The 14037-nt window shown below is 36.6% G+C and overlaps 1 protein-coding gene and 1 pseudogene across 2 annotated transcripts; one reads left to right on the forward strand and one right to left on the reverse strand.

Moving 5' to 3' along the window:
* Positions 1-1148: 1148 nt before the first annotated feature.
* Positions 1149-3755, forward strand: LOC112279380 (protein disulfide isomerase-like 5-2). Its single transcript, XM_024513766.3, has 5 exons — positions 1149-1467; positions 1719-1822; positions 2081-2451; positions 2586-2890; positions 3135-3755. Exons 1-5 carry the CDS (start codon positions 1249-1251, stop codon positions 3456-3458), a joined length of 1323 nt encoding a protein of 440 aa, XP_024369534.1. The 5' UTR covers positions 1149-1248; the 3' UTR covers positions 3459-3755.
* Positions 3756-4183: 428 nt separating this feature from the next.
* Positions 4184-7746, reverse strand: LOC112279870 (solanesyl-diphosphate synthase 1, mitochondrial-like; annotated as a pseudogene). The gene is made up of 10 exons (XR_016502296.1): positions 7403-7746; positions 6966-7046; positions 6663-6734; positions 6120-6239; positions 5867-5953; positions 5439-5638; positions 5246-5364; positions 5019-5108; positions 4727-4825; positions 4184-4544 (listed from the first exon to the last, which is right to left on the reverse strand). The product of XR_016502296.1 is annotated as a solanesyl-diphosphate synthase 1, mitochondrial-like (transcript).
* Between the last annotated feature and the right edge of the window lie 6291 nt (positions 7747-14037).

A 14037-nucleotide genomic window follows, 5' to 3' on the forward strand; every position in this document is an offset into this window, starting at 1 on the left:
AATCTTAACTTTAAAAAAAAATTGCAAAGTCATCCCAAATCTTATGAAAATAAGCCTTATGCCTTTGGAACAAGTTTAAAGTTAGCTCTCCATTTTTAGTTACTGATCTCCAAATCTCCCTAATACTTTGTTCCAGGTAGTCATTTTAATGGTTGGAGGTCTAATTTCAACCCTATCTTACAAACAATCAATCCTTGATTATCAATCCAACCTATCTAAGAGATTTTTTAGCCCGACCCTATCTTCAATTTAAATTTAGTATCAACTAGACTAATTATTTATCTCTTTTATCTTGTTTTTACCAATTTATGCATGAGTTAGAAATTTTTGAGTAGGAAGAATTGAAATTGATCTTGCCTATATATTGAACACCACTTAACATTCCAAAGAAAGTATTATTTGCCAAGTATTTTGACTTAAAGTGATGAATTAAAATTTTATAATTTTTGTTTAAAACAAGCCTATTTTAAAATACATTTCAAAATGTGTTGTTCAAAATTAAATAAAGAACAAAATTTTTGATAATTATGGTATCATGTACCCACAAATTTGAATAGGTTTGTATAAAATGATTTATAAACTTTGTATTGGCACAACCATGGGGTAAAATATCAAATTATCATTTTAATTGTTTTTCAATCCTTTAAAACAATAGTAGAACATACATTGTCTCAAACATGTATAATACATGTGTTCCAGAGATGCATAACAATAACAAATGCAGCATTAATGATAGTATGAAGCTGCTATTAGCTCATTTTGAGCTCTCACAACCTAATTCACTTTCCAATAAGAATCATGCTAAAGAATCAACACTGCAATACACTAACTACGCTCATCTACAAGATCATAAAATTAATCATTCCAAATAAATAACTTGACCTATCTCATCTTACAATTACATGGAAAAGATACAGTAATCAACAGTAAGAAAGAAAAGCCAACGAAGTGAACAACAAAAGACATACATAGAATAATGTGGCGTGTGTAGTAAAGGATGAGGAGAACAGTACATGCTTTCACATAAAGCTAAAGGTTGATACCCGTACAGGAGAACGAAAATAACAAAGTTTGGTCCGGGCATCACACATCAATCCAACTTCAATTCCTCATCGATAAGAAATGAACGCTTGTTCATCCATCGCCGAGGTGCAGTGTCGGAAGGCAGTGAGTGAGTGAGTGAGTGAGTGATGCGGGAGATGTGTTCGAAAAGCACGCTGGGTTTGAAAATTCACAACAGTTGCAGCGATGGCGATCGTTGTCAAGGTACTGGCGCTCGTTTTGCTGCTACGGAGCGCCGTCTCGCTCGCTGCGGTGCAGCTCGACGATTTAGAGGAATCTCCTGACTTGGGCAAAGTTGTGGAGCTCACGGACGCGTCAATTGAGGCCGCTCTTAACAGACACGAGTACATTTTGATCGACTTCTATGCTCCATGGTGCAAGCATTGCCAAAGCCTGTCTCCTCAGGTGTTTTTGCTGCGTTCCTAGCTCAGCGTTGTGAATTCCGGTTTGTTAACGACCGTTTGTGGCTGAATGTGATCCGGTTTGTGAATTAGGTCTTAATTTGTGTCCAGGGATGTGATTGAACAGGTTTGGGATTGGGCTTTGTTTTTGAAGTGGTCGTGCTAGTGGCTCCAAATTTTAGTTTAACGTTGGAGACTAGGTCGTTTTGTAGTGTGGAGGTCTCTAACCTATGGTGAGATGGAGCGTGCAAGCAGTTGGATCAAGCAGCTCCCTTTCTGGCAGATGGTGAGCCGTCGATCGTGGTGGCCAAGCTTAACGCTGACAAATACCGGACCATGGCTGAAAAATACGATATAAGGTGCGTTTTGATGTTTCGTTTCTTCATGCAGTTGCGGGATCTCACTTTCATGAGCTACTCTTCACGTTTTTGTTTCGAATTCGTCTCGTTAGTCTTTGTATTTCCTCGGAAGAGCTTTTTCTCTTGTTCCATTGCTAAGATGTTTTTATTTTTTCATTTATTATTATCACAATCAAGTGATTGCTGCAAGAGTATGTTGGAGTAATCATTGGGCGCACATAGTCACTCCGTTGTGTATTTGATTCCATGTGTGTCCAGTTTCTACCCGACGCTGAAGTTTTTCGCCAACGGATATCCTACAGATTACGACGGTCCCCACAGTGCCAATGCCTTGGTCTCACATGTCAGGCGTTTAACAGCTCCTGCCATCGAGGTGTACACATCCGAGTCTCGCTTCCGAGACTTCCTGAAAACACATGGATCCGAGTTGCCTATCTTTGTAGGGTTCGGCTTAGAAGCATCCGCATTGGAGAAGCTGGCCCACAAGCATAGAAATAAGGGGTGGTTTATTGTGTTGGGAGAGTACTCTGAGAAGGCTCATGAGGACTTCAAGTTTGACGAAAGGCATGCACTGGTGGTGTTACGTGGAGAAGATGAAGTGCAAGATGTGTACTATGGACCTTTTGAAGGTATCCTCCCTTGAGAGCTTGGCAGCACTCTCTAACAAATTGAGATATGGTTCCAATTCATCAAAAGTATAGCTGTTTGTTTCTACACTGACTGAACGAACTCACTGCGGCTGCTCCTGTCGGTTGTCTCGCAGGCCCGGATCTGGTCAACTTTGTAAAGCGGAATTTGCCGCCATTGGTGACACCCTTAAACATCGATAGCTTGAAGTTCCTGACGGAAGATGGTCGGCCGATCGTCGTAGGTGTCCTGGAAAATAATTCCACAGCCGAGGCTGATGCGTTCATCAAGAGTATGAAGGCAGCTGCACAGGCCAACAGGGATTTCGTCTTTGCAAGTATAGTTGCCTCGCAATGGCCGAAATTCTTGCGTCCATTTGCTCTAGGCAGGAAGCCTGTGCTGCCCGCCGTGATCATCTGGGACAGTAAACAGTACGCCAAAGTAAGTCATCTTCAACTCCTAATTTCAATGTCAAAGTCTGAAACTTTTAATCAGCACTAGCAATAACACCCAGCAACACTGAATTTCCTCCACAGTTCTAGATTGCAATCATAAAAAATTCCCCTTTTACAGTTAAGAAATGACGAGCAAGTATCGAGCATATATTGTCACTCCGAAGCGATTGCTCGCATTGGCATCGCTTTTGAAACGTTTTCTGAGTTCCTGATGTTTATCTGTCGCACAGAGTGACAAAACGGTTGATTTTGGAGACCAAATGGAGTCTAAGGTGGCAGACCTGCTGCAAAGGTTCCGAGAGAAGACAATCACGCTACTGGAGGTGAAGGGTCCCACATTGTATGAGAAGGCTACGGAGAATACCACTCAGATGTTGCAGGCCCTGATTCTGTTGTTTGCATTGTTTTTTCAATGGATTAGGAAGAACAGGGAAGCGGCCGCTAATCTTCGTCGGGAGGCTCCAGAAAGTGAAGAGCCTAGAAGTGACCAACCAAGGGCATCAGAGCCAAGCGGGGTTGATGAGATTAATGCTGATTCCAACAAGGAAGATTGAGTTAGAGGACAGGATGTTAAGGTACAGAGTAGCTTCAGATAAGGTTGCGAGGAGAGATTTTGAAGCAGAAGCTTAGGAACATATGATTTTAGTAGGTTGTTGCTCCTTCCCAAGCCACAGGTCTAAAGCAATTATCAGGAAGCTTGGCGACCTCAGCGCATATTTTAGAATTTGAAGGTTTCATTTTGTAGAGGACATGAGCAATAACGAGGTGTTTGTGATGCTCATACGTATTGATGATTTTATGAAGAGTATGGTAATTAATGGTCCATCCCCACTTGATGGCCAAATCTAGAAGCTCCTGTGTACATTATGCATTCGTACCTCAACACACAAGACAACATCCAAAATCCTCATAGTCAATGGATTGAGTAATTTCTAAATTACTTGCAGCGAATACTTCGAACGAACGCGTTGGGACGACTCCCGACCATTTACTTGAAAGTGGGTAAGCTAATATGCTCTCCGTTGAAGTACGTGTATGTTCAATTGAATTTATCAGTTGAAAGCTAAAATTACATGTTACCAAAATTACCATGGAGACTACATGAGTCTTAAAGCCATCAGAATGCGAGCTCAAGGAACGGTTTCCTCCGCACAATTCTGATTAAAGCGATTGGATGCATCGAGTGCCAAGTACGATAATGCGATAATATTCATTGGAAAATAATGCAGACTCATTCTAGGTATTGAATCTCACATTGAATTTCTGTCCAAGAACGTCATGCAGAAGTGAATTACATAATGAGAATTAAGGTATCCAAGGGCAAGAAAAGTTTGATACTCAGAAGTCAGAAACTAGCCCCCAGGAACAAATGTTCTAATACCTCAAATGATCTACAAGCTTCAAATGGACCAAATGGTTGTTTTTTCGCTATAAGGCACTACATGTATAGAAGGTAAAACTCACTTTGAACGGGTGATTACTTGGTGAGCTATTTCAATCAATGCACGACGACATTGTTGCACATATAAAGAAGAATTTGGGGGAAGGCTAATAATTGCATCCACAGCCTTTTGCGCATGGACTGTAGCAAATGCGAGGGTCTGAGCTACACCCTGGCTTTGTTTCACCATTTCAACAGCCTGCATAGTTCGGAATATTTCAGCACAGGCGAACAGAAGTGTTTCCAATCAGAAAATCACACAAATATCAAAAAGATACCCACCGTCCAAAAATTCGCAATATTGTAGATCGGAAAATTCTGCACAGGTATGTACTATTCATAAAATTGCTATACATTAGAACAGCTTAGAAAAGACTATACCTGGTTCCTGTCTGTGGCTGTTTTAAACTTAAGTTGTATTAGTTTTGACATTTCTGGAAATTGGTGAAGCGCAAATAACACGGGGGCTGTCACAACACCCTGCTCAAAACAACAGTATGTTGTCCAAAAAGGAAACATTTAGATAATTTCGTATGATGATGATATTAATAAAAACATTTTCTGCATTGCACATCCAAACCGCATTATCATCACCTATACTAACGCCAATATCTGTCATTGAACCAGAAATCCTATCAGTACACGCACAGACATTTGAAGCAAGATGATTCACCTGTCCAAGATCAGACAATGCCGACTTCCCCAAGGTTTTGGTGGTGCCTGTGTAATTGAGAGCATCATCCACTAATTGATATGCCAAACCCTGCGCAGTTATATTTGGCATCACTGAGCAATGTGTGCAGGAATATCTGAGGATGGTCATAACGAATTGATGCCAAATCATTCAGATTACATTTGCACTGGAGGATGCGAAAAAAGGATAGGGAGATGGTTATGTACTAAGTGACGTCCATAGTCAAAAGCACGATTGGCAACTTCTTCAGGTTGGCCTGCTAATACGGCAATGGATTTACAGCTATTTGCCATGAGGGAAGCAGTCTTATAAAAAGTCTTCCATGCTGGAAGTCAAACAATATCATGCGTAAGCACGTGGATCGACATTTCACTACAAATTACATCAAAACTGCTGTACCAAAGTCAGTGTCCATCTGAAAGAAATGAGACAAGGCTCACTTAGACATGTTCTTGTATTCGCTAGACAACTGCATTATCTCCCCTGTGACCAAGTGTTCCAAAACTTGGGAGAGTAACTCCACAACCTGTGTATTCCTCAGTGATGATAATGTTACAGATGCCCGAGCCAATAAAAAAATCGCCTGCCAAAACTGCCAACTACTAAACCAAGGCCAACAGTCAGCACAAAGCAAAGTAAGAAGCATTCAGTATTCCAGGAACTCTTTCAACACTCAAAAAACATAACGAACAAAGCATTGGATCTTTGACATCGTAGGAGAGGTGATAACTAAACACGTCTGTGGCACGTCGAGATAACCTGTTTAACAAGAGTAGTTCAGTGTAGACACAATGTTCAGTAACGCAGAATGAAATGACGGCACAAACCTTGTTACCCATGGCATGATTCAAAGACGATATGCCCCTCCGAGTATCTGCATGATCCAACACATCATCATGCAGCAAACTTGCCACCTGCCAATGATTGAGCAACACTGTGAGAAAAAGAACATGAGACTTGGGACTACATACTTGGCCATATTCACTGATCGTCAAACATATCTTATCAATAGAAGAGAAGAGAGCACTAACAGAGGATGTCATAAGCGATAATGTGACACCTCACAACTGCAAAACTTACGTGAATCATCTCTATAATTTCTGCAATTCGTTGTTGCCGGAATCGTAGGTCATCAAAAATTAAATCTTGCAGACCATGTGCAGGTGACGTCATTAACAAAGTCGACATAAGAAGTAGAACCTACATCATTTCCCCATTTAAAAAATCAGAACTGGTCCAATAACAAGCATGAAGTATGAGGTCGATGGGTGACAACCGAAAATCTCTATTAAGGCTGACCAAAAAGTCATTGCATAGTAAATACCAGATAGCATAGGAATTGCATAGCCATCACTTATTTACAGAACGATGAAGGTCCATACCAATGTTTCCATGCCAATATCCCTCAGATAGTATCGAACTACTATTTTAAAAAAGATACTATTCACGTTCAAATCAAGACAGAGTTCCCTAACGAGCCACCCGCTCTCCCCTAAAAACATTGAAGTCTCTCAATAGCTCCTTGCGTCATTCTGAAGCAATCAGCAACTAATAATTATCAGTGTTAACAGTATCTTCTGAAACAAACGAAAACTCAGTTGCACAAAAAATAAAAAAAGATACCGTAGGTCGAAACCGTTTGCCTTCCACTCCCATCTTGAAGAAATACTCAGCTGCTAATGACAATACTGAAACCTGTGTTCACCACTTTTCAATCAGCAACTTCAAAAAAAAACAGTGAATTACGAATGGCGATACAAAACAACATAACAGGGTTTTTATTTGAAATATATATATTAGAGATGTCTACAAATGATAAGCTACGAAACTAGATAAAAAAAAAATTCAAAATTCAATTACAAACTTAAATTGAGAACAGAGGAAATATTAGGACGCCTACGAAAACGGTGTTTAAGTATTTTGTACCTCTGCAGTCACCATCGATCGCATCCGATTGGCTACGACTCGCAACTCATCCGCAACCAAGGAGAATGGGTCTACCTTTGCCTGCGTCAGAATAAATTCTCCCCAATCATCAAAAAGAAACTGAACTCATAGTCCTGATCTCTAAATAGAATTTTCATTGAATTTAAGAATTTTGTTGAATGCTTTACATGAAAAAGTGACTTTGATTAGGGTCATTTCTGCAACTTGGCATTATGAACGTACATACTGTAGTTGGATGATGCTGAAACTACAAAATTATAGCAGGTATGTCTGAGACCAACAAGTTGAAAGGTATGAATACGTGGTGCCTATCATTTACTTCATTTCGTCACCTCACATACTAGTGCGATCAAAGGTTGAAATCATAAACTATAAAGATGACAAGAGCTGGTTAATCAAGGCAAAACTTTACTGACGTCAATTTGACTGTTGATGCTTGAAAACTTCAACCCTGGAACAGATCGAAATTGTCTGAAGGACGCGGTTGATTGCCATGACGAAACTGAAGAAATTTCCACCGACAAATTTTGAAATGGAAGTCTGTTCCACGGATCATGCTTTAAGAGAGGGAAAACCTGACGAACCTGAAGCATCCTCTAACAAATCAGCAGAATATCTAGGAAGTTTTAGCTGGACATGTACATTGAAAACGACTCTTGATGCATTTTAACACATTTTCTGTCAAGACTTCATTCCCATCTAACATTTACTGTCGTAATTGTGGGGCGCAGACAGCACTTGAACCCGGACATTTCCTGGGGAAGAAGGATTGCTTGGTTACCTCGCATGAATACACAACAATTCCATCAACGCAAGTGTCCTCGGTTCATTAGAGAACTACTAAGACGAAAATGACACCAATTTATGGAGTTGGATTTTCAGGTCACCAAATACTTTTTTCTGAGCAGCACCAATACCAACAGTACTTGCAATAACATGCTGCATTCTGCCCTCTAGTGCATTCTAAACCATCAGTATTGTTGGAGTTCCTAGAACCCTATTTCACTCCTTTAATCTGGGTAAAGTCTTTTCTACGGACCCGATAATACTGTGTCTAAAACTGATTTTAAATTGAATGCCAGATGCCGACTAGATTCCATGAATGTGAAAAAGATCAGGTTCTTCTACGTATCTCCAACGTGCTGCTGGTGTCTTTGTGCATCTTATCAAAGAATTTAACAGTTAAAATTTTCAAAAACTCCATGCGAGGAGAAAATGATAAATGTCCCTGCTGATTCCTTTACTCTAAGAAAGGACTATGAGTTTGAAAAACTGGGTGTAGCTACGGTTAGACCATGTAAAACCTCAATAGAAATAACAGCCGAACCTGCAACCCTTGTAAACTAGGCGATCGAAATTGCCAGCTCGGTCTCGCAACAATTTCGAAAGCAATCAACACCATATAAACTTCTTATGCATTGGATTCACCAAGGTAAGGAAAACACCGACTCCAGCCCGCGCAATTGCCTAGCACTCTCCTCCCGCCATCGCCCTATCGCACCCTTCCACGTGGTGATATTCCGATGTGCTGGCGGACTGAATTGATGAAGTATATGGATGATATCTATGGATGAATTATATTGTGGATGTATTCCGTGGATGAATTCTATTTTGCTGATATCTTATATGTTTGTATTAACTACAAATTAACCAACCAAAGAGCACTATAATGTGTCATTTCTTATTGATTTTTTAAATTTAATGTGAAGCCATACAAGCCAAAGATGCAAGCAAGATGTCAATTAGTATCATTGTGGCATTGAAAAGCATGAGAAAATAATAAAATAAATATGAAAATTAATATAATTTTGTAACTTGATTTGAAATGCAATCACAAAGTACAATTACTTATATTTTATAAAAAAATGCACATATTAAAAAAATCTCATATTTCATTATGTATATGTTTTTAATTAGAATATGTACATTTGTTTTATGCAATGTTGTACACTACCAACTATTGTCAAAGACATAAATCTCAAAAAAAGAAATCCTCAATATACTCTTGTATCACTCAAAAGGACTAGAAAATCACTCAAAGATGATATAGTATTAAAATAGAATGGCTATTGCTAAAGACAAAAAGATCAAAAAGTCTTGAAATAAGACTAAAGACTAAAAAGGCGTTCACAAGAGTGAAGAAAGCTTCACTCTTGCCTCCATATTTACTATCTAAGTAAGAGTTATGTGGCAATATTCTATATTCTTTGCAATACACATATCTTAACTTACAAGGCAAGTTTTCTATATATATGCCATATAGTTAACTTGTTCTGCAAGCTATTAACATGTGTAGTATGTAATTAATTTGTTAATTTTTTAACCTACCAATCAACTAAAATACATATAAAGTCAAAACAACGTTTATGAAGCTTCTCTAGAAGATATTATGAAATAAACCTATTTTTATATACTTTTATTTAATCATATAGGTAAATATAAGAATAAAGATGTATGTTTGTGACATTACTCTCTCTTTCTAGAGACGAATTCGACAAGGATCAGTCATCAAATGTTGAAGAAATTCAAGATGCTACAAATTGTGTTTGTCACATACTCTCATCTTTATTCTCTTTGAAGATGGTTGATAGGTCTTCTCATCCATTGATAAGATTCCATACTAAAAGCAAAAAGACCACCTTGTTATTTGGTCATTGATAACGCCTTCATAACTCCCTTCAAATAAAATATTATAAATACTATTGTAAGTGATCAAATCAATTCATTAATTGTTTTAGAATAAAAAGGTGCATTTAGAGTGCTTAAAATAAAAATATATGGTGTATAGTGTAGAAATCTTTGGACAAATAAAAATTAGAATGTTAGTTTTAGAAATGAAGTCTCAATGAGTCTTCAAGACAATTATCTTAGTTGGTTTAATATTTTTACTTATTATTGAGTATTAAAGATTATTTATTAAAATAAACATTTATATTGGCCTTATATCTATATGTATTACTTATAAAAAAAACTATGAATTTTAGTTAGTAGTTAAAAGAAGCATAAGAAAGAACCTCATGTCTTTAAAGTTAATTATAAAGAAAGTAGGATTTATAATAAATTTAAACTGATTTTATTATTATAAAAAATATCAAGGTAGAAAAATATAGTTCTAAATTGATATTAATATAAAATATTATAATATATATATATATATATATATATATATATATATATAATTTATTTAGATTTTTTAAGGAATTCTTAAAATAATTTCTAAGACTTTGATAAAAATAAGTTTAACCACTTCAAGAGCAATTATGAAGAAACGGCGTTGTATTGTAACACGAATATATAGTGAAAATATAAATGAAAAATATTTTATTAATATTTAGTCATTTTAGATGTTAGAAACAATGGCCAATTCCAGTGCCAATATTCAGGGGCCAGTTAATGTCACCCCATTGCAAGCTATACCACTATACGTGATATCAGCAATATGCTCCACCGGCGTCATCGAACCAAGTGCCCTCTGTATCAATTGGACAACCAAGATCATTTCCTAACCCTACATGGAACAAGCCTAGTAGGTATATATTGGTGGAGACACCCAATATGCTTGATGGGGGTGCAAGAAGACCACTTTGTTGTTTCCGTTGCAGACAGATTGGTCATTATGCTAGTAAATATCCCAATCCCAGAGCCAGTGACGATTATGCACCAGTGTGTGGGAATTGCAAGTAGTTGGGGCATACTTATCAGCAATGTAATGCTTCATTCAATTTCAATAATCACGATCAGCATATCCAAAGCTAAGAAAAAAATTGAAGAGATAAATCGAGGACCTGAAGATTCTCCGATAAATTGGATGGAATGTGTCCAAGCCGTTCTTACTTGGAGTTAGCAAAAGGAGAAAAGACCAATTCAACATTTGGGTGAGCCTATACGAAGGGCCAATTTGATCCAATTACGGGGACATCCAATCCAGGTCATGTTACGGGCCTCTTATCCAATATGAAACCTAACTTAGTTGGAAAACCCAATGAAGTCCCAATTATGGAGGCTTCAGTTCCATTTCAAGCTGTTTCATTTTCTATGTCGTCTCAAGGAAACGTCCTTTCCATAGAAAGATCTTCTTAGAGGTGAGAATTCTTTGGAAGCGCGGTCAGCTGTTCTAATTCCGAGTCCAGGGCGGAACAATAGGGGATCTCATTGAGTTAAAGAAAAAGAGAGGAAAAGGAAGAGGACATTCGGAAGAGATCAAAATTTTGGGGTCAAAGAGCTAGCTTCAAGCTCCTTTGAAATGTGTAAGACTTGGTTTTGATAAGGTTTGGCAGGACTTTGCAATCATTGTTCAAAGTCAGTGTTTGTATTGGTGATTTGAGTTTTTTTGCAATAAAGTTAAGGCTAGTACTCTTGACTTTTTTGTAAAATTAGAAAAACATCTACGGTTGAAATTTTAGAAATGTCTAGACGGTTGACTATGCCAAGTACATGTAAAAATTTGTGTTAATTTAATGGTATGGATAGAGGATATTTGATCATTAGTGTAAAGAGGTATCAAAAGTCGGCATATTGGGGTTGTTTAGGATTTCTGTAATATCTGGAGATCTATCAGCTGGAATAAGGTCAATTTTGATGTAGTAAATCGGGGACTTAAAGGCGGAGCTGCATACAAAGTTGAATGAGAATTAATAGTTGGAGAAGGAGAAATTATAATTCAATGTTCGTCATCAACTTTCTAAGCGGCAATCAATGAACATCAGTGTGGATTTACGACGTTTTCTTACAATCTGAAAGTTGGATTCGATTGAAACTTCTTGAGTATTTAGAAGACTTGCAAAGACACTAGTGGTAAAAGTTTTGCAACAATCGGATGGTCAGATTGAGAATTACATTTTGCCGAAGCTCGCTGTCTAGGGTTAGGATTTTAAAATTTTAAAATTAAAAATTAAAAAATTAAAAAATTAAAATAAATAAATAAATAAAATAAAATAAAATAAAATAAAATAAAATAATACGAATAAAAATAAAATAATTCAAAACTAAAAAATAACAAAATAATTTGTGCTTATAAAATCTTGAAGATATTAAAAATAGTATTTCAAAGCACTTTGTATTGGGATTAAGCTTTTACATTGAAATCCAAAATAGTTTGTATTTAGATGGTTGAAATCTACTAAACTACTTGGATACTTGCAAAACATCATTTTATCTTCTAGTATGTTCTTAAGCAAGATAGTACGTAATATGACAACGGAGTAAGATTTGAAGGATACACAAGGTTCCTATGCTAGTTGGATGTTTTTAAACACCACGGTGAAGTCAAAAATGCAAAATATTGGTTTTACTAATAGAAAATAGGAGGACTAGTAACTAGTGTAGTCCTTTGTAAAAAAGAAGGTGTATAAGTCTCTTATTGGATGTAGTACCTTGAAGGTAGTTATGAAGTTAAGACTAAGGCGTCATGGCCTGTCTTAGACATGTATATATACTACTTGTAAGCCTTGGTGAGGCTCAAACTCTTAATCTCTTAAGCATGTTCTTCTTGAGATAAAAATTATTCATGTCATTTTTTGATTATTTACTTGTTATTTTTAAATCTTCATAATTTATTTATAGTAACTCGGATTTATACAAATCTTATATCATTTGAAAATTAAAAAGATTGTCTCTTTAAAATTATATATTTTAAATTTTTATTTTATTTTTGATTAGATAAAAATCTGTCACGAACATATATAATTATCTCAATAGTTACTTATATGATTAAGTAAAAATAAGTAAATATAGAATAATTTCATAAAGTCTTCTAAAAAAGCTTTCTAGAAGCTTCATAGACACGATTTTGACTTTAGATGTGTTTATAGGTTAGGAACTTGGCCAAAAAGCTAACCATGTATTCGTAACTTATGGAACAAGTTGTCTCCATGTAATAACTTGTGGAATAAGCAAACTATGTGGTGCATATATAGATAACTTGCCTTGCAAGATAAGACATGTGGCTAGCAAAGTCAACACATATTGGAGGTCCTACATGACATCGCCACATAGCTCTTAGTTAGATAGTATATATGGAGGCAAGAGTGAAGCCTTCTTCACTCTTGTGAATACATTCCTAGTCCTTAGTCTTATTCCAAGACTTTCTAGTCTTTTTATCGTTGGAAATAGCCATTCTAGTTCAATAATATATCATTTTTGAGTGACTTTCTAGTTCTTTTCAGTGGGACTAGAGTGCATTGAGAGTTTTCTTTCTTTGAGATTCATGTCCTTGACAGTTTGACAAGAGTGCTAACATATTATTTCTATCTTGTTTTAGAAGTGAGTGGATTATCCCACTTCTATTGTTGTGTTTTGAAGGTTGCAGACTATCCACCTTTAAACAAAAAATCTTGTTTTCTAATACTAATCTTTTCTTTAAAGAGAGTGGATTATCCTTCTTTGTAGAATTTGTTTTTAGAGGTTGTGGATTATCCTCTTCTAATTTAACTTTTGAATTCATTTGAGTTGTCTATACAAGGAAAGATTATGGATGCTACTCTCAACAGAAGTGAGAATAGGTTTGTAACTATGGCTAATCTTCATGAGCTTGTCAATAGTCTAAGAATAGAAATATCATATATTTCTAACGTGAATCATCAAAGTACTATGCCTATATCTATGGAAGAAGTTCAGAGTTTGCGACAAGAAGTTGTGCAATTGAAAGAAGCAAGTAGATCAACATCACAACCAAATCTAGCGAGTTTTGCTTCCATAAGTATGACAGGGACAACAATTAGTATGCTTGAGAAGTTTGATGTAAGAAGATCAAAATTTTGAGGATTTTTGCAACAAGTCAAGCTCTATCTAAGGTTGCATCCTTTCCAATATCCTGATGGATTTATCCAAGTCGGATTCATAGCCACACTATTATTAGGAAGTGCTCCCTTTTAATTTATATCTTTAATGGAAAAAAATTCATGACTCCTTCATGATTTGAATTCATTCCTAGAAGTATTCATGGCCACATTCGAAGAAAGTAATTGAGAACAAGTAGCAAAGATCAAGCTTCTATCCTTTCGACAAGGATCACAATCAGCCACTACATATGTTGAAAAATTCCAAAACCTTG

Source organism: Physcomitrium patens, chromosome 3 (assembly GCF_059467195.1).
Source record: "Physcomitrium patens ecotype Gransden chromosome 3, ASM5946719v1, whole genome shotgun sequence".
NCBI classification, from domain to species: Eukaryota; Viridiplantae; Streptophyta; class Bryopsida; order Funariales; family Funariaceae; genus Physcomitrium; species Physcomitrium patens.

Excerpts from the sequence above, each read along its gene's own strand:
- LOC112279380 (XM_024513766.3), top strand. The coding sequence starts at position 1,249 with ATGGCGATCGTTGTCAAGGTACTGGCGCTCGTTTTGCTGCTACGGAGC. Across the intron at positions 2,452-2,585 it reads GTACTATGGACCTTTTGAAG|GCCCGGATCTGGTCAACTTT; the intron begins GTATCCTCCCTT and ends GTTGTCTCGCAG. Across the intron at positions 2,891-3,134 it reads ACAGTAAACAGTACGCCAAA|AGTGACAAAACGGTTGATTT; the intron begins GTAAGTCATCTT and ends TCTGTCGCACAG.